Raw genomic sequence first — 21,777 nt, 5'->3', positions numbered from 1 at the left:
TGTTTTGGTCTCATAGCTCACTAAAACTGCATGTCCCTGGTATTTAGGAGCCCTTGTCATCTCCAGAGATCTGCTTTTTTCTTTCTTTCTTTTTTTTGTGGCAGGAGTGGTCAAACATGGGGAAAGGAAGCAAGTCTTTTGGCCCCGGGGGCAGGGAAAAAGAAGTAAAGAGGGAACCTGTCACTATGCCAGTGACACCCTTCTCCTGTATGATAGTGTGTGAGAATGATAAAGGGTGGATCTTGTGTGGCCTTCATCACGTTCTGGGCCTCCGCCACCTTAAGTTTCCCTCAGCGTGGCTTTCCAACACTCTTGGAAGCAACCTCTTGCCCATATCGATTTGTGGGGAGAGTGAGATCAGTGCCTTTGCCCCAGTGTTTTTCTTACTGAAACGCTGTCTCAGGGGAGAGGTGAAGTATAGGAGAGTCGGTTTCCTTACTGGCGGCACTTGTCCGGTTTTGCAGTTGGTCTCTCTTAGATACAAGCATTGGGCTCGTAGCTTCTGCCCACCAAAGTTTTGGGGTTGAGGGCAGTGAAGAGAAAAGAGATACTCCATTGTTTCTACATGTCCAGCCCACCTCCAGTCCTCCTGGTGGGTCCAAGCTCTCGGCATGGCTTCAGTTCCACATTGCAACCTTCACTCATCAGCCGACAGAACAAGAGGACAGCTACCAGCACAGCGTTTCATTTCCCGCTCGTGGTGCTGCCTCCAAAGTGCAGACACGGTGGGGGAGTTCTCCTCCAGCTCCCTGCTTTGTGTCTCCAGTGGCGCCTGTGGCACTGCCTGTATGCAATCTTGCAGCTGCCATGAGTTCCTTCTCCATGGACACACCCATGGCCCATTTGAGCAGAGTGACACTGCCTGTCCGTACCATAAATCTGAAATCCTGGCAGCGATCTCAGTTCTCCAGTGTTGCAGCTCACACCATGAGCAGCAATTTAGGCAGCCATCTCAGCTCATAGCTAGCCATGCCAGTCCGAGCAGTACACCACTTCACACCAAAAACTCTCTGCTTTGATTTGACATGAACAAAATATTTTGAAAAAGGAAAGAGATATGAAACTTTATTTACAGTCAATTTAACTTATAGTACAGAATGAGAACTCACTACAGGTAGAAACAGTTTTAAACAAGCACTGACAGAACCAACAAGTTTTGCTTATGCAATATTTATGGCTTTGTATTTTTTTATATATTACACAGCTGAGCTGCTGTGCGATATGGTTTTTAAAAAAATATAAGCGCTATGACGTGGTCACTGCTGGCCGCATTATAACGCTTTTTTTTTGTTTACTAGAAGCCATGTTGCAACATGTAAAAAAATACACTTACAAAGCAAAAGATTTAGCATAGGTGAAACCTATTGGTTTTGCCAATGCTTGTTGTGCTGGAGAGGAAGAGGAGATAAAGGAAGATGAGAAACAGGAAGAGGGAAGAGATAAGCCAGAAAGCCGCAGGGGAAGGGAATGAGATAGAGACATCTGGGAGGAAAGACAAAGAAGCAATGACGGTGGAGATAGGGGTAGAGAGGGACGCAAAGAAATGTGGCTGGAGGGGGGGGAGAGATAAGAACGTTATGTTCTAAATGTGCAGCTGGACTGCACCTGTCTAGTGCTGCCTGTTGCTTTGTCTCCGTAAACTCCAACAATGACAAAGAAAACGAGATGCACTTGGAAAGACCACCCAGAAACCTAAAGCAGTCTAATGTCACTGGGACTTGTAATACACGGAGCAAGTATCAGTGTGTACTGCCATCTCACTCTCAAGTGCAAAATGTGCTGAATGTATTGTTCTACATCTGAATTGTGTCTATGTAAGTGATCCATAAATCAATAGACTGAGAAAATGGAGAACATTTTAAAGGTTTCTAACGCTGCTGGAGATAGTGCTATGCCTCTGCCAAGACAAACGGTGCCAGGCTGTCCCTGAAAGCTTTGTAGGGAGGGAAACTGTACTTGATGCAGAGCTTAACAGCGGAATGTCGCACATTTATCGTGCACGACCCTTAAAAGCAGATCGATGAATATAAAACCCGGGGAGCCTGACGGGACGCTCCCGGCTCCGGGACAGCCTCCGAAGCACCTTAGTAAACAAGCAGACCCTTACTAACACGGCATAGCCTACATGAGAACTGATATGCTGGCAAACGGAGTATACAACAACACTGTTTAGAAGACCTATGGGAGTTGCTTAAACTGTTTCAGATATTTGAATTGTTTAGTTACCGACTCCTGTATAAACCTCAATCCACTGGTGTCTATTCACCAAAAGCTATTTTTTTTTGGGGGGGGGGGTTGCTTTTTTATATAGCGCAAACTCGACCCAAAAGTATCACATCGCTGCTGTACATGAGCACCAGTTGCCTTACAGGTGCACACATTCATTTGTAGACAACGAGAGATTAAGTGACATCCCCAGAATCACAGGACACACAAACATGGTTCCTCCGCTTCAAGGGCGGCCTCTCTAGCCGTTCCGCCAAAATCCTCTCCTTTACTAAATACCAAAGTTAGAGGCACTCTGTGGATACAGCTTGTGACAAACAGGAGGTGAGAAGTCGATATTGTGTTGTCGTGTATGGTGTGAGACCTGCAGTAAATGCATATTGAAGCAATAAAATGACACGCATTGACAAAGCCACCAATAGCAGATGTACTCTATGGAGTGCTAAATGGCAAACATAAAACAAAGTACCTTCAGAGTGCGCAGGAAGTGGAAGGACACTGGGCAGTGACCGGAAGCTGTACCTGGGTCAATCTCAACGCCACGGCCTTGACAGGCAAACCACAGCAGGAAGACGTGCAAAGGTAAAGTAGATGACGTGTTGACCAATTAGAAATAAGGAAAAGAGTAACGTCGAACCCAACCAATGGTAAGTATAGGTAAGTAATGTGCAGTCTCAAAGCCCGTTTTTAGTCGTTTTTTTAATTTAAAAGAGATTTCGCGCTGCCGAAACATAAAAAGAAGATACCAGAATCCGGTGCATAAACAAAAATAACACAATGAGAAAGCCTGCAGATCTGGGATGTCTTTCTCCGCTGTTATTGCATAAGACACCGCAGTGCCCCATTACCCTAAAACATGACATGGGGGGGGGGGAATAAAGTGCAATCATATGTAGTAGTGCTATTTTATTTCAAACCTCTTTAGGAATATTTTTTGTTTCCTACTACTACAGGAGGGGAGTAGATGCAAGAAAGATCTGTGGAAGACCTGCTCAATTGCCGCAATCACATCAGTCCACAAAATGTACGTCAGTCCTTCAGAAAGCAAGTACCCGAATTGGTAAAAAATAAGCAAATACACAAACCCTACAATACTCACCATTACAGCATATTTACACCAGATGGATATAAAGGAACTAATAAACGTACTAAATTACAGATGGTCACACTCAGGTCTGTGACAGAATCCTGGAGTACCACATGTGAAGATACCCAAATGTGCTACATACCATATTAATGGAAAAGCAGCTCGATTTACACTTCTGTTAATTTGTCATTATGGGAGAGGTGCAGCCACTGAGTCTGCCTAGAAAAGGGACTGGGTTGAATTCTGATGTCACTGTGATCAGAGTAGAAATATAAATTCCACTGTTTTTGAAGCCGGGTGCACACACACGAAACCTAGGTGCCGATTTATTTCCGCCCGCAAAAATGAAAGAAAGACCTTTTCGTGGCTCAAAAAGTTAATTTAAACATAGCTAAAAACATTGGGGAAAATCACAGACCTGTGGGAAACTCTGATTTATGTAGGCACTCGTTTTAAAGGGAAAAGGACTGCCAGAAGAAAAAAGCAGAATCCTGGAGTGACTTTGAGTCATTCCTCACCAACCGAACCCGAGAAGCTGAATTGTGGCTAATACAGAGATAACGAAAGTGCATTCTAAACTGAGGGCAAAATAAAAGTTGTATCGCATCCTATCGAAGCAGCCAGTGCAAGCTATTTTCGCCTCGGATGTATCATGGTTGTAATTTGCAGACTTGAAGTATGTGGATACGGCACCATCTTGCGGCAACATGGCGAAACAGATTTGTGAGTGAATGTTTTTCGTAGTTTCAAAATATCAAAACTATTCCTATGATGTTTATGAATGAAAATTAGAGAAGATCTGAAAACAACATTTACAGCCATCCGCTTACATGGGGTCTATATACATACATCTGTAAATGTGACCATTTTCAGGCACCCACAGATCCGTCCCTATGATGAGTCTGGTGTGTTGTACATGGCCATACTCGGTCTGCTCAATGACCCTCGCTCTGCCATATGCACATATTCACAGTTTGATGGACTGCTGCTCTCAGACTAAAGATTCACGGTACAGACACTAACCAGCAGCTTGTAATATGTTTTATTAGGTGTATGCATGCCACGTAAGTAGTCACATCACAAGTCTACACTCTTTGTAAAGAGTAAATGGGTATTACCGGAGAAATAACCTTGCATGCACACAGATTTCTCTTGAAACGTTTTTCCCTGCCGTGAAACCAGCAAGCAGGATATTTAAAATGTACAATAGCAGAAATATTTTATAGCTACAGATAAACATGAATTTGTCGAGTCTCAATCTGAGCAGTTTCACCCAGAAATCTGATAGGGAGTAGCTGGATCATCAGGGACCGGGTACGTGCCCAGTAAAGCTTTAAGTTACTTCTAGTTTCTGAGTCTGAGCAAAGATATCAGAGCTATACTCTTTTGGCAAATAGTAAAATTTGTAATGAATGTGTGGCTAGAAAACAAAGAGGCTGATTCTCTGACACCCTGAAAGCAACAAACCATGATTGCTATTTAGCATTTCCCAGTTCTTGTGTTTTGTTTATGGAAGGCGCCAGGATGAACTCTAGCAGGCAGGAAATTAATGATGTTTCCTGTCTTGATGTGTGTTTGGGTTAGCACTGCTAGCCCAGAGAAGAAACTAGTAGCCTTCAGTTTGAGCTTTTCTTTACAGGCCCAAGGAACAATTGTTAAGAAGGGGGTGTACAACTGGAGAGTTAGAAACCTGGCTAGAACACATTTACAGAGAACCTCTGCTGGAAGACAGACGGAGTATACTTTGAGGACGTCAACCTCCACTGACACTGCATTAAAATACCACAGTAATGATGTCCTGCTACAGACGTCTGCTTTCTAATGGAGTACCTACAAGTCAATCTCCCCACTGTTGGCTGTAGCTTGCCATTGGTCGAGACGAATCCGGAAAACAGCTCAATAGGAAGTTATTAAAAATGTTCCTTTCTGACTGGGTAGCATCTGACAGTTACAGCTCTTGAGTTTTTTTTTTTTTTTTTAGTACTCTAAAACACGGCAGTAGTTTTGTCCGGAGCTCAGCCACGGTTCTCTACTAGACAGGTGAATTATCCCTTTATTGTGCAAAGTTGAGACGAAACTGCGAATACATCAATATTAAGACGTTTTCAGGGAAGGTATTCTGCTTTTCAAGAACTAAAAAAACGACTAAGGCCCTCGTTTTACCTAACACGGTAATCCTGTCTGTGTCTCAAAGTAGAGTTTGCACGCACATTGAGATCGTGAGATTCTCAGTATTTATTGTATGTTCTGGCTGAACATTCTTTTGCAGAAACCCAGCGGAACCGTGAGGCCAAAAAACGCACAATAGAAGACTCAGAACAGTGGAAAGCAGTGGTATTACTGAGTTAGTAGTCATTTCGAGGTGCAGAACTTGTGATCAGGCAGCTAAGAATATTGTGAGGAAACTAAGAAAAAAAAAGTCATGTCTGACCCATATGGCAGTGTCTGGCGCCATCTAGTGCTTTCAGTCATAATAGCTGTCATTAATAAAGTCAGATTTACTGCAAATGTATAAACAAATTTGGCAGCACGAGCAGAGCGTCCTTGGGACTAATGGTCTCGCTGACCTGTCTTTTACCGACACTGTTAGGAATGACGCAATAATGTCAATATCACACCAAGGACCTGATCTGGAGGTGCTCGTAATAATACTCCTATGTACCCATGCATAAACTCCTGTTTACGCATGGGTCGGAGTTAGCCACACATTCGATAATTATCGGATGCGTTAAATAACTCAACATTCGTTAAATTTCAGCAGGTCAAACGTGCTGAAATTGAACAGGAGAAAACATACATTATTTACGTTATCAAGCAGATTTTAGTGCGTTAAACACAAAAATCCACGTGCTATTATTTATCCCATCCGATAAATAACGTACCCTGTGGTATCGATATCTATCAGGGGCTATAAAAAATGATTTAACTCATAATCAGGCCCTAAGTGGGTATCGGAACACTAAGTGTGTTATTACAGAATGAAACAACGGACCGCTAGTAATGAGGACCCATGTGTTATGGGGAATGGATCTGTACTGCTACGTCCAGTTTTTCAACATGCGGGCAGGTACTTAACAATGATAAGGGCAAATTCATTTTTACTAGTTGAAGCATCATCAATGTGCTGCTGTACATACACAATCCATTATTTCATGTACCCCCATCCTGAAGGAACTCCACTGGCTCCCATTGCCATGTCACACCTTCCTCACAACAAGCTTCACTATTTAAAAAGCCAATCACAACCAGCACACCAACTTATCTTACAGAAAAGCTCCCCATCTCGTGTGGTTCTTAGCACATCACAGGCAACACAACATCAGACTGAAGTCTAAGAAGTATAAAAAAAAAAAAAAGAAAAACACAAGACAACAAGCCTTTTCCATTTATGCACCCAGTATCTGGAACATCCCCGTATCCATTATGAGCACCTCAGGGCTGCTCAAATTTAGGAAAGAGTTGAAGGCCCATCTCTTTAAACAACGCATCACCACAATACATTAACTATCCACAACCCAGCTTCCTCTCCTTACTTTCTGGCTTTAAACCTGCCTTTGACCATGTACACAGCACTTGATAGTTGTTTGGCTAGCTTAGTGGAATAGTTATACTATATATATATATATAGATACATGTACTTACGATTTCTTTAAAACCAGCGTGCAGTTGGTCCTCTGCAAAAATGTGAAAGTGAAGTAGTGTTTTACTAAAGATAATTGCAGACTTTAGCATTGTAACAGTCTCCTCCAGGCGTTCTCCACAGGCCACCACAGCTAGATGCATAGTTTCGACAGGCCGCACCTTGGTAACATTGTACCTGTAGAAGGGAAAAATCATGGTAAAAAATACAAGTTACTTTACATCAAAATGGCAGACTTTAAAGCAGTTTCAAGATTTATTGCATACACAACGAAAGTAAAAGAGCTAAGTGTTCAATTTTGTAAGCATCGTGCTGGATTTATGTCATAATTAATACAAGAGAGCTTGGAAATCTTGTAAAAAAGCCCGTCTTTCATTTCCTTATTACAGACGAGTTGTGACGTCAAGTCACCCGAAATAATGGAGTGGAGTTTGTGCTCAACTGTAATAATCTGTTACAGATGGGTTGTGACATCATAGTGACTCCTGCCAGTGCCAGCAGCCAAGGTGAAAGACAGGGAACCTGCAGTTTCAACAACGAAAAAGAGAAATGGCTTTTTGTTCTTCTAAACTGTTTTTAATGAAAAGTGATTAACAAACAGGAGATATTTAAAAATATTTATTTTTTACACACTCTAGGTAACTGCAGGAAAGATGCAATCCCTGCATGTTTCAATATATTGTCAAATGCAGCATTTTTTTTTAATCTGGCACATTACATTTTTTCAAATCTGACTTACAAACTTATTCGAAAATCACAACGGTGGCACATCTACAACTCATTTGAGCCACATCCTTAATTAAATCTCTGCAAATACATATACACTCACTTCTACATACTGAAATTTGCCATGTAAGCTGAATAGTGAGTTAGAAGGTCTGGACCAGTGGCTAAACCCTGCCACCCTAATGACAGACAGGATAGCTTTAGATAAAATGTTGTTATTGTCCTAATTCTTATATGGATTTAGGAATATATCCTTAACTCACATAAAAAAACCTCATGACTGTAAATCGTTACTGACCAAACTGCTTTGGGTTGGGATGTTGCAACATTTGTATTTCATATTTGTGTAGTGCGACAAAAGTGAGGGACGGCTGCTAGTGCTGAAATTATAGCTCTGGTACATGGCATGCGCCAACCTGGACTGCCACTGACGACAGCTAAGGAGATGTCCAAATGGAAAGGCTGAAACACAACCATTCTGTTGCAGTAACATTTCCCAGACATATGGTGGTCAAAAGCAGATTGTACACTGGCTGAATAGATAACACTGGCCGAATAGATAACAGCACTGAGTCTCATTGAGGGTGAAACAACATTTCGGTCAACAAGAATCCATCCCTAACCTCTAAACTAATGACTTCCACTACATTAACTAACCGGAGACAGGCCAGCACTTTCTGGCCCCTTCCATATGGCATGGTTTTACTAAAGACACAATGCATGAAGGAGTTAGGACATGCCAAATACAGGCTCCCCTAGAACCCCAATGTCCCCACTGCGGGTCTCTTATCAAACCCCAAATGTGTAAGGGGCGCAGTAAACAAATCACTCGGAATATGCCTTACTACAGGAAACATTTATGCCAGCCCTATTACTAAAAGAGAAAATGAGCCACTGACATGTAATGTAGGATCCCAGACGAGCAGTGCACATTTTAATGTAAAAATGTATGTGATGTGCTTTAACAAAATTCTGCTTTTTTATTCCTGAATCGGAACTGTAGTGTCTAAGCTGCAACCACCCAAATGCAGTGACCCCCACATCTACCTCAAGACTGTCTAATCATCTACAAAATATGAAGTTATTGTGTGAGATCATTAATATGCTAGGAAGCTAATATGAGATTGACCAGGAGCTAATATGAGATGGCCCACAAGTAAGTTATTTGGTTTAACCAAGAGGTGCATTATGGTACCATGGATAAGCAGAACAAGAACACCCCCATATTACTACACATTACAAGAAATCTACTATGCCGTGGCAATAGGAAGAATTCTAAATGTTGATATTTGCAATTGATGTGCAAAGGATCCATTCAGGAATAGTGCAAGTATTTTAGGCACTCCAGGCAAAATAGCATTTTGACGTTAAAACCCTCTCTGAACATTTTTCCTTCAGGATTGGCAAACTCTACAGGGCTGGACTTCGTGTAATAAACAGCATATGTGCATGCTGAACATGTAAACAGCATCTGTGAATAGCTGAGTTACCAAGCTTCAGCACGTGAAGTTTAGACCAACTGGCTTTGCCAGTACCTATGTTTATGCCTGATGGCAGCATTATGAATATGCAGAAATCACATGTTGTCTGTGGTGTGTGGGTGTCACTTAGCTAACAGATGACTTTACTACCAAAATAACAACGTTTAGAGCCCATCAGAAAGCTAGGGATACAGAAATGTTCACATGATTCCTGGTATCGAGTAGGTGGAATTCAGAATATAAAAAAGGATTTTTTGGCAGGATTTGTAGGTGTCCTATTGAACAACCATACTGAACGGGAGTACGATTTTGGATATTCAAACAAACATTTGTCTCAAATGTGATTTGCTTTGCCTAAAACTGCCTTATGGACTTCTTGAGAGTTTTCAAAACACTGGGTCCTTTTCATAAAGGTACATTTGCACATGCAGTGTTGCTCACAAGTACACTTAATACTGCATCTAGTAGCACCTTTACACTTTTTTGATATTCACCATTTCAGAGCGTACATTTGTTACTATGAGACATTTACATGTCTCCATCCCCTCAAAATAGAAAGTGGAAGCAACAAAAACAGGATTTAGCTGTGTAAACTTACTATCCGTAACTTTTCATATATAAGCAGAGGACCTCACCACCGTGACAGAGATCTCCTTATGGTAAATTAGAGGCTAACATAATAAAGCTCGATATTTATTTTTAAAGGAATACTAAAAAAATGCTGTTTTTAAAATAACATGTAAACTAAATAATTTTTAACCTAAAAAATGAAATTAGAGAATATTAAGTATATCAAAATTAAACAGGTAATAAATAGCTATATAAATATTACTTACAATAATTTGTAATATCCGACCCTAGAATTTTTATGTTTATTAATTAGTACTTTTATTAAAACGTATTTTTCATCTTAATAATTTTATTAAAAGATTTTGCAATTTTCGGACAGGTAGTTCTTTTTTCCTATTTTTTACAATTTTAACCTACTTGCATTTTGTGGTGTAAACAGGTGTGAAACATATGGGTGAAGCCAAAAAGCTATACCTTTATGAAAAGTCGACAATTTTTCTAAATTCAGCAAAGGGTCATTTAAGTATACTGTTTATGGGTTTCCAAAAGAAATAAGGAAAAAATATCAATTGGTGACAATGTTTTCATCTGTACTTTTATGCTCCGAAGGGTGATTTACAAAAGTAATAAACTGACCCTTTCGGTCGGAGGGATATGTGGTGTTTGTAGGTTGTCCAAAAACATGTAATAACTAGATCCAACAACCGAGGTTATGCTTTTAATGATTTTTCATTGTGCACCAACCATGCAGCAATCCATACGGTAAAATTTAATGAATGAAAAATGAGCATCAAGGAAACCTATGAATTTTTTAAATGTGCTACAAAATCTGAGCTTAAAAGTATAGGATTTTTGTACAACTCTGAATTTGTGGTTACCCACACTATCTTGGGATTCAGACTGCAGTAAGCAATATGTGTTCTTTCTTGAACACTAGCTTACATTAAGAAGTCAAAAATAAAGGGAAATTCACATAATAACAAATGTTTATTTGGTGTTCCCACACTTCTCCCAGTAACAAATATACCCCACTTGCGTGTGTGGGCCTGTCGTCCATTACAGGAAAGGCCTCAGAATTCACTATGCAGGCATCAACTTTTTACCATGGAAAAATAGTCCCAGTTTAGCTGCAACTTAGGCAAACATGTATCCACTACATTTTCTTACCCAGAATGCCCTGCAAATCTCAAATTTAGTACTGAGATGGATGTTGGGCCTTTTCACTGGTTGCATTTGAAATTAAATACATAAAACCTCTTTTCAGACAAGTACTTTAGCTACGTACGTGAACAGTTTCCTGCATTGATGGATCATAGAAAAAATAAGCACTGGCAAAGCCAATAGGTCTTGCCTTTGAAACCTTTTATCTCTGCCAATGCCTTATATTTGAGTTGTACAGCATCAGCAAAAATGATGATGGTGTACAGGCTGAACAAAAGGGAAATAAGACGTGATGACCCGGCCATGTCATTTTGTAGGCATATGCATGTGCCATGACAAAAGCTTGTGACAAAGGCACCATTTTTTAAAATTTTCCAATCAAAAGTGGATCATAAAAGAGAAAAAAATAAATAGGTGGCATGAAGGCACTTTTGTTTAGAAAGTGGAAGGTATTGCAGCAAATTGGGGAAATGGACGGGGGAGGACAAGAGAAGATGCGAAAGGGGAGGAGGCAACAAGGAGGGCAGGGGGATGCGCATGGCAGAGAATACAAGGGCAAACGGAGAAACGTGCGAGAGAAACATGGAAAGCTGGGGAGAGAAGCACACACACAAGACAGCGTAGTATGGAGCGCGGAGGGAAGTACACGAGGGAGACAACTGGAAAACACATGCACTCTCATTGAGAAACATTAGTTCCCTAAAAGTGAGCAGTGGAAGGAAGCAAGTGAAGAGGCTATGCTCCAAGGGAGGCCCAAACACAAGAAGGACAAGGCAAGTAGTAGAATAAGAACCAAACAAATGAGAGTGAAAAGAAAGCCAGCCCATGGCACGCAATCAGCAGGATTTAAGCCAGTGAAAAGTCTTGAAAAACTGACTATAGGCCTGATTATGAGTTTGGCGGACGGGATGACCCGTCTGCCAAACTTCCGACAGGGAGGTTGCCACCATACTGGCTACCACCCTGCCGGGCCCATTACGACTTTCCCAGTGGGCTGACAGGTGGAAACCCAGGTTTCCGCATGTCAGCCCAGCGGGAAAGTGGCAGCAGCATTGTCATCGTTTATGTGGCAGCTAAAGTAAAAGTTGAGAAGGGATGTTCAATACAATAGTGAGGAATCCTTTTCCTTCGCACTTATTAAACCAAAATCATGCCAGTACAGATCTGAATAAGTTGACAGTTATATTAAAATACAATTATGTAACTAGATTTTGGCAAGTACAAGTGAATGAAAGGTCTCAAGCTGGTCTTCTCTGTACAAATTATGAGAACATTACTGTAGGCCCTGATGGTGGTGGTTTGGTAATTACAAAGGAAATCCCTCCAGTTGAAGAATTACCATAACCAGAATCTATTTTGCATTCAACAGCTCTCAATTTCTACACCAGATAAGTGCTGCTTCCAATTGCGTTTAATTGCTTTCTTGTAAAAAATGTAGTTCTGGTCGGCTGGGAAGTCCAAGTTGGTAGCAGACTCACTCCTAAATGTCCCTAAATGAAGAAAACAATGACACCAAAGTTTGCAGAACCCTGGTGAAAATGTGGATTTGCTGTGACACCTGGGCTATAAACGGAGAAATTTGTGCTGCCTGCATAATATAACCGGTAGGATGGAACTGCATATACATCACAGGGTATGCACTATAGGCGCCCACACATGAAGGAGTGGAGGACCTTGAAAGCACCAGAAACGGTGGTGGTGCAGATTGCATCTTGTAGCCAAAACATGTGTATGCAACTGTGAGTAGCAAGGCTGTAAAATGACAGTATGGTTTGATAAATGAACGTCAAACAAGACGAAAATAGGACATTTTGTTGACAATGTGACCTGAACGTGGATCATGGAAGACAAATGGACGCATTCCTCTTAAAGTTTGCAATATATTTGATAGTGGCATGCAGAGAATACCCAAGCAAATTATTGGAGGGTCCAAGCAGTAAAAGGAGAACACTAAACGTGTTTAATCGATAAACTTCAGTATTACAACATAGCAGCAAAAGATTTTTTTGACACCATAATACGTAAAAACACATCAAAACATATAATACAGCAATGAGCAACTCTGTTGTGATCATTTACATACTTATGGCAAAGATTCATTTACAGTTTGGTTCCTAAACCAAACATACAAAAACTGTGATTAATAACACAATTGATATACAAGGAATATGAACTGTGAAACCGTCACTAAGCAATAAACCAAGTTTGATTAGGTTGAACAGATTGTATTTTAAACAACAGATTCATCTTTAGTACCAGATGGTGTACTAGAATTTATTAAAGACCTCAGAGGTTACTATTATGCATTCTTTCCATGCCTTCAATGTAATAGCAGCCACTAAATAATATACTGCAGTCCCCATGAAAAACTGAGAAAACAACTACAAAATAATGTCATAACGGAACCCCACCGATCAGTAATAAGACTATAAAGCTTATAAATTCTCTTGGCTGGCAGCAAAAAGCCCTTCTTTCTTGCTGCTCGCAGTCAAGTAATATTTTCTCTTCTTTATACTTAATGTTAGTATACTGCTTCATTGTTGGTTTATGGTATTAAACTTATTTAACTGGTGAGATTTACTAAACCAGCCATGGTTTTTGACTTGCACCCCTCCTCGAGTCGGTTCTTTTGACACTGAGGAGCAGGGTGTTTGCACCTTGCAAGATTCGTTTTACCTCAGGCAGCTCAGACACTGTGGTGCACTCAGTATAGCCCTTCATTAGTCACCTGATGAGGTGGTGTACTGCCATTTGATGGAGTTTGTTTTGACCAATGACTTTGTGTTTCACCACTGCGCATATTAGTTGCTCAATGTTCACCAGTAGCACATGGTATGTTTTATTCAGTTGAGCCGCCTATGGGCTTTAACATTGCATTAGCCATTACATTCTGTATTCTGCCTATTGGCTTTGACATGCTGTATCCAGTCTAGCCGCTTATTGGCTTTGACATTGCATGCCTATTGACTTTGACATGATGTATTCAGTTTAGCTGCCTATTGACTTTGACATGCTATTAGATATTCTGCCTATTGGCTTTGACATGATATCATATATTACATTTTGTATTCAGCTCCGCTGCCTATTGGCTTTGACATGATATCATATATTACATTTTGTATTCAGCTTAACTGCCTATTGGCTTTGACATGATCTTATACATTGCATTTTGTATTCAGCTCAGCTGCCTATTGGCTTTGACATCATATTATACATTACACTTTGTATTCAGCTCCGCTGCCTATTGGCTTTGACATGATATTATACAATGCATTTTGTATTCAGCTCAGCTGCCTATGGGCTTTGACATGATATAAGACATTGCATTTTGTATTCAGCTTAGATGCTTATTGGCTTTGACATGACACTAGACATTGCATTTGATATTTAGGTTAGCTGCCCATTGCCTTTAACGTGGAGTTAGACATTGCAGTTGAGAATCCAAGCTGTATTTTTCCAAGCTGTGTTTTTGCACCAGAGAACCAAGATGTTTTTCTCACAGTAGACTAGACCTGATAAGAGAGGGTACATGGTGTTGTTCTCTCTGCTTGAGCTTGGGAGCAGGAGTAGTCTTGGAGACCTGGCCAGTCTCCAAAAGGCTTGCTCAGTTTCCCAGGTCTGAGAGGAGGGGGCACACCTTTGTAACGAATGTAACAGGCTGCAGAGAGTCAGATTCGAATTTGCCGGACCTCGTGCTGGAGCTTGGCGCCAGCTGCCAGCAATCCCGTGTGGGTAGATGAATCTCTTTCTCGCGGCTGACAGGGGTCATCAGCTTGCAGACCTTAGAAAGATGAAGCTGTAGATAGTTCCCACACGGTGAAGTATTTGTTTTGCTTTGCATTCAATATCTTATAAATATAACCTGCTGTGTATATTGCAAACTGATATATTTTGTTTGATTAACGCGGACTTGAAAGCTACTAATTCGTCATTCATAAATATTGTGGTTGGGGAAGAATTAACAACAATAAAAGTCTTCTTTGACCTCAGAAGTGCATTTCTGGTGTGTTATGTTAGTGCTTAGAAACTAGCTAAGAGGAAAGCACTACATGTGGGTCAAGCACAGCAACCAGTCCTTGGTGCATTGCAGAGGCACAATACTTCTGCAGGGCAGCTTTCCTTATGAGGCTTGTTTTCCGAATGGCGACACCCCTTCCACTGATTTCTATTGTGGGAGATAACAGCTGTGAAATGGCCTGTTCCACACCCTTGGGCCACATCTCCTGGTTACTGTGGGCCACACAGTAGTGCAGGTTTGAGTCTGATGTGAGTCATTTACTTCAAGAAATACCAATTCATATATTATTTATTTTTAAGGTTATTTTGATCTATTTGCCCCAAAGCCTGACCCGTACTGTGTTTGATATTTAAAGGACTTTATTTATAACTACTATTGACGTTTAACACACATATTATTCAAACATTTCAAAATGAAGAATGTGTAAAGTAGGTAATTCCTTAAGTAAGTAAGATGAAGACCAAATTTTTAAAGACACTTTAAATTTGTTTATTAATGATTCTGTCCTACAAGCTGTCACAGACTACAGCTCATTATGGGTTTGGCGGACGGTTTACACTGAACGCCAAACTTCCGACAGGGAGGTTGCCTCCATACAGGCTACCTCCCCGCCAGCCCCATTAAGAGTTCAGCGGGCGGAAACCTGAGTTTCTGCCCGCTGGCATAGCAGGAAACAGCCTGCAGCATTGTCTCCGGATCGTAATCGAGCCAGCAGCAATGCTGTAGAGCGCAGGGCACACCAGCAAAGCAGACAGTGAACACTGAAATGGTGCTGGCCAGGGGGGTCCTGCAGTGCCCATGCCAAGTGGATGGGCAGTGCAGCGGCCCGCCGGGGGCCCCCTGCACACGTACTCCACCAGCATTACCAGTAGTACTGCCATGAAACCACCGGCAGAGAAGGGGGTCATAATCCCGAGGGCAGCGCTGCCCTGGAGGACTAGGACCGCCGCCACCTCTGGTTCCCTTGTGGCCCGACCTCATGGGCCTGGCGGTCTAGTGACCACCAGACTTGTAATGAGGTCCTACATGTCTACTTTTTCAAAAAATCTTAAAGCATCAGTGCAGAAAATGTTTACAAAAACCACCCTTTTTCACCTACGGACACTCTGGGATAAAACAAAAAAGGAAAAAAAATGTTTTCTAGATCATAATGTTCAGCGCAGCTCAACTGAGGTAAAGTCTAAGGGCCTGATTACGAGTCCTAAAACTGCCATACCCTCGGTGGTGGTCGAACTGCCACAACCATTTGCGGTCTGACCGTCAGATTCCAATGTTGGCAGTCTGACAGCCAAAAGATAGCCGCCACAACCAAGATCGTGGATCCCAACGCGTTGGCGGCGATGAAAGCTGTGGTCAAGCACAGTGGTGCTGCTTTCGGCACAGCCATGCTGATCAAGACTTGCCTTTATGCTGGCATTTTCATGGCGAGGACCCCGGCATGAAAAGGCCGATGGAAATGCAGAGACCGGGCCACAGGGGGCCCCTGCACTGCTCATGCAGTGTGTGCTGGAGGCATGGACAGTGCAATGGCATTGGCCATGGCTCTCCTGAGAGCCAAAGACAATGCTGCTGCACTGTTTTCACCGTCCAGCCAGATGGGAACTTCATAATATGGCTTGGAGAGGCCACAGGCTTTGCGGTGTCCTCCCTATCGCTGTGTTGGAAGTCCGGCGGTCGGACTGCCTAAATCATAATCAGGCCCTAAGTCTGCTGACTCTTGAAATTGGTCCTCCTTGCCAAAAGGTTTCAAGTTTGGCTGAAAGGGCTGAGCTTCTCATTCAGGCTGTACATCTTCTTGATACTGATGAAGATAAGGGAAACATATTATGACAAAGATGACATAAACCAGATGATCTCACATGGCCTGAGACTCTAGAGAAAAGGCGTAAAGTTTCTGTTAGTGACATGGGAGACTCTGCTCAGACCTCTAACAATACAGTCTTAGATCACACTTTGAACCATTGTTTGGTCCAACATGGATTCATCACCCTAATTGTAAAGAGTGGACCCTTTCTGAACATTTGGCACAACATAACACACCTAGACTAAGACAGCCTTTAGACAAGATGGCTCGGAATAAACTCTGATCAGAGTGCACACCTTCATCTTTAACCATTAACATTACTGTCACCCCTGCATATAGGTTGTGAGTATCAGACCTGACAGGTCCTCTAACAAGGATTCAGGATTTAGCAGACGAGTAATAGTTTGGGGGCACTCAGACTGATCAGTCTACCTTATAAAATTGGGTACCAAGAGTGGTTTGTTTATTAACAAATGCTAATGCAGCTGCGGCCCAGGAATAATGTAAGAGTTTTCTACTGAAAATTATCCCTAAACCGGGAATTTAGGAAACTAAAGAAGTTGGTCAAGAGACAAATGGCCTCCTTTTTGGCAATTAATTTACTAAGGACATAACCATCTTTGTGGCCACCTCTGCATCAATGGATAAGGCCCAAATTCTTTAAGAAACGTTTTGGGTCAATGATTTTTAGAAGGGCATGCAAAGGTAGGAGTTGCTTTACCAGTCTTACCTCTCATGAGGAAATTCTCAATTTCCCTATTGACTCAAACAGATCAATATTACAACTTCCCCAAGAGAAAGTCATCATGCTAAAGAAATTCAAGAAGTTTTAAAGATGTTTACTTGAAGGCTAGGATAGTTTTGGCCTGGAGGACACAAGAGGACCTATCGCTAAGCCAGAGCCAAGCATCTGGCTAGGCTCTAGCATTTAGTAGCTCACCCCCTCTATCACATACCCGCAACGGGACAAAGGCAGAGGAAGAACATGATTTGAGCATGTTTAAACAATTTGGTGAAGACGAGTACCACCGCAATGCTGCAGGAATCCTTGTTTCAAGGTCCCTAACTTTCTCACTACACCACATTTTAGTGAGTGGACTAGGAGACTCGGCGTTCTAGCCACCAGGGTTTAAATCCAATAATGGCTTGGTCACAGTCCTATTTTCTTATCACATACATAATACCAATGTCAATTAAAGTTCTTTCTAACTCTGTAAAAAAAACACATAAAAAGTAGAAATATGTACAAAAATTAATTCCCCAAGGGCATGCAATTACTCACAAAGGAAGGCCAGGATTTAAAGAAATGTCTTATGATCCCATGCTTTCTGTCTTGCACATTACATAAACAGTGGGGTGCGAGCAATTCAGAGTGCAAGACCCAGGGACTACTCTCACAAAAGGAATGTTGTGAGACCGGCCCAGACTTTTACTACAGCTCTCACAACCTACATATTTAGGCAAAGTTGGAAAGCCAGGATTAAATGGTAAGTTTCACTTTGAACCACATCTAGCAATGGAGGTTGGGTGTTTGTGTCTGTCCACCTCAGTGAATTGCACACTGTGTTGTGGGGACTTTGTCAGGGAGTCACTGCTACCTTAACTGTGTCTTTTTCTAAGCAGCCCTGATGTTTACAGATAAGCGACTAATGATATAAGGAGATTGGGAAACCCAAGACTCTATTTCATTCCAATTCAATAAACAAGTTGCTCCTTTGAACACTAGATTTATGAAAGAGGTAGCAAGCAGAGGAGGCTTAATCCAGGGTGGGGTAGAGGGATAGCAACTTAGATACAGTACAGCACACTAATATCAAACCTATGTCTCTTCTACAAATTAGGTGCTTAATTGAGAGTGCAGTGGGAAATTAAATCCTCTTGATAACTCTAAGTCTCTCAGTTCACTCTCCTATGCTCACTTTGCAACCCCTGTCCACATCCCCAATCAATGCAGGCATCAGTGTGCCCCTTAGTCACACCACAGACCATACATTTTGGCCCCTGGGAAAATGCTTGAAAGTACTCATGACCTAGAAGCAGGAAATCGGAAGCTAATTTTTTCTACAGGCCTGTATCTTGTATCAAAATCTGATGCAAGTTGGATAGGATGGGGCGCAGTACTGATTGGCAGTTCATGGTCACAGGAAGCGTCCTCTTTGCACATAAAATGTTTGGAGGTATGGATAAGCTGTTCTTCAGATGGCAAATTGTTAGGCAGTAAGGTATATCAGTCATTTGGGAGGAACAAAGTTGAAACCATTTGAAGAACTAGCAAAGAATTTAGGGGGAATTTTGCCTACAAAAGAAAATGTTGGTGCAAGCAGAATACCTCCTGGGCAATCTAAACATAATTACAGATTGGTGTTTCACGCTCCTTAAAGGTTTGAGCGATTTGCAGCTTCAGCCTATACCTTTCAAAATACTTTTTTTCCCCAGATTCAGACTCTTTTGAATATATATTTTTGCCTCTCGCTTACATACAAAACTTGCCTCTTTTTGTAGTTGAAGACCAGATCCTCAACCTCTGGCAATGGCCAGTAAATTATGCCTTTTACCCATTAACATGATTTCATGGGTTCTAGCTGAAGTGCATCATCAAAAAGCTACTTTGATAGTGGTAACTTCTCTATGTCAAACTTAGCCTTAGTTTCCCCACCATTATGTAGTTACCAATAGGCTGCCCCATTTTAACCCCATCATTCCCTAGCCTATTTACAATCAGCCCCTCGTCTTAGCAGCATGGTAGGTTTCGATTCAACTTGGAAAGCCCCAAACTTTGGTAGATGCTGCTCAGGTCATCCACCAGGCCCCTCAAACCCATTAAACTTTACAGATGTGCATGCATGGTCTGGAGTAGCTGGTGTTTGGCCACAGGTTCAGATCCCTTTTCAGGAGAGGTGATTATTACAGTAATCCCGTTTGGCTTCCCAAGGGAAGGCGTATAGGACTATAAGCATCTACAGACTAGCAATATCTGCAGGACATGCAAAAGCAGAAGTAAACATGCCTGAGAACATCCACTAATTTGTTGAATTTTAAAGGGAGTAACATTTTCGAGACCTTTTCCTAAGTAAAAGTGGGGTGTGAATTTATTTAATGATATTTGTTGATTGGCCTGAAAATGCTTCTTTGCCCCTAAAGACTGTGCCTACTACCTTAACTGTTCTGTTATATTTGGTCTATTTGAAATGTCTTTCTGATGTTAAGGCCGTGGATACCCCTTCTGCTGTTTGTTTCCAAGTTTGTAGAAGGACAAAGACTAATTGAATATCTGTCTTTCATTCTTATTTTCTTATTCTACCTAATTATGTATAGGAAATTGCTTGAAGGGACATATTCAGAAGACAGCAGATCTGAGACGTCCTCCTCAGTTCAGCTCATTATTTCATTTAGAAGACCTCATGGACCGGTCTCTTTCCCCACCTTAGCTTGCTTGGTTAGGTGGATTATGAACCTGGTAGAAACTAATACCACTTGTTTCCGTGCTCACACTACATGAGGTGCTACGGCTTCAAAAGCTTTTTGGATTGTAGCTGGTTTAGAGGACATTCTCAGAGCAGCAGGTTGGTCTAATGTCTCCACTTTTAAACTTTTTGCTGTAAACCTATTCCTCAAGCCACTAATTCTATTGTGGCTGTGCTTTAAATAAGCATAATAGGAGTCTCAGGTCTTGTAATAAATGGAGATTTTCGTAGGTTTAGTGAAGGAGATTCTTAATTTTATTAAAGACTCGAAGAAGAGTATTATAACATCACAGTTTTTCATAGTTTAACCCACTGTTCTTCTTTCAGGGTCTACTGGGTCCACTACTCCACTGACTTATTGTAGGACTGGAGATGGGAGAAAACTTTAACTTCAACGGCCTTGATATGAGAAAACAGTCTGTTTCCAGTGATAAATTACCATGTCACTCACTTGACACTATCGGCCAATATCAACAAAAGCTGGTTGTTATGAACCTAGTCAGAGACTTCTTTACATTTGTGACGGCCTTTACGATTATTCTGGTTACTTTGCTCATCTTACAATACCCTTGATCCTCTCATGCAAGAAAAAAAAAGAGATTATTGTTCCCATTCAAGGGGGTTTATAGGCTGTCTTATTACCGATTGGTGGGATTGCATTGACATCTGTTTGTAGTTGTTTTCCCAGTGTTTCATCTGAGCTGTTGTATATGCCTAATTTGTTAGTGCAAACACTTATGATTGAGGGGCAAAGAAAGAAAATGACTAACATGAGGCTTAAAAGTGCAGAACGCAGTTTACAGAGGTAGATAGCATCTTCCTGCATGATAGTTGTAAATAGAGCAACAAATAAAGCTCCTTGTGCCACCCCTTTTCAGAGTAGCTCCACTCCCACCCCCTTTGTCTTCTGTGGTGTATTCAGCTCTTAAGGAGCATTTTCATATCTTTATTGAAATACATTTTTGCTTTGAAGATATGGAGGTGTATTACGCATTCTTTCCTTGCCTTTAATGTAATAGCCGCCAAGATATAATATAATGCAGTTTCGATGAAACACTGGGAAAACAACTACAAACACATGTCAGTGCAATCCCACCAATCACTTTTAGCCTCATGGTAGTCATTTGCTTTCTCTGCCCTCCAATCATAAGTATTTGCACTAACAAATTAGGCAGAGTGCTCTAAAATGGGAAAACACCCAGCCTGTCTTTGAAAAAAACAGTGGAAAAAGACTAGAGTAAGTAAATTCTCTTTAATAAAGCACAGTGGTCAGATAGGATACAACTTATATTCCATTGCTAGTAATAATGGACAAGGAGAGAGATGACTTCAGATACCAGAGGGAATCAAGGTTTACCAGATCAAATATCTTGAATGACCCAAACAATTAAACAAGAGACAGCAGTGGGCAGGTCCTGAGGAATAAAGGAGGTACAAAATAATATTGAAATACTAATTTAGAAATCCCAAAAAATGTCTCATCTAAATGATAACAATTCAAGTTAAAATTAGATCGATGATGTATGTTGTAGTGGTCGTCTGACACCCCGGCATTATTTGTTTTAAAAAAAACCTTCTTAAAGTAGAGTAATTTTCTGTA

The 21,777-nt window shown here is 41.3% G+C and overlaps 1 protein-coding gene across 3 annotated transcripts in view; it reads right to left on the bottom strand.

Moving 5' to 3' along the window:
* GXYLT1 (glucoside xylosyltransferase 1) overlaps positions 1 to 21,777 on the bottom strand; it is a 131,492-nt gene that overhangs the window by 89,200 nt on the left and 20,515 nt on the right. For all 3 annotated transcript variants that reach the window (XM_069228850.1, XM_069228849.1, XM_069228851.1), the window contains one exon: positions 6,956 to 7,130. In XM_069228850.1, coding sequence (XP_069084951.1) covers positions 6,956 to 7,130 — 175 coding nt within the window. The remainder of the gene's footprint in view (positions 1 to 6,955; positions 7,131 to 21,777) is intronic.

This window comes from Pleurodeles waltl, chromosome 4_1 (genome assembly GCF_031143425.1).
Source record: "Pleurodeles waltl isolate 20211129_DDA chromosome 4_1, aPleWal1.hap1.20221129, whole genome shotgun sequence".
Lineage (NCBI taxonomy): Eukaryota > Metazoa > Chordata > Amphibia > Caudata > Salamandridae > Pleurodeles > Pleurodeles waltl.
This window is presented reverse-complemented; position numbering and strand designations above follow the sequence as displayed.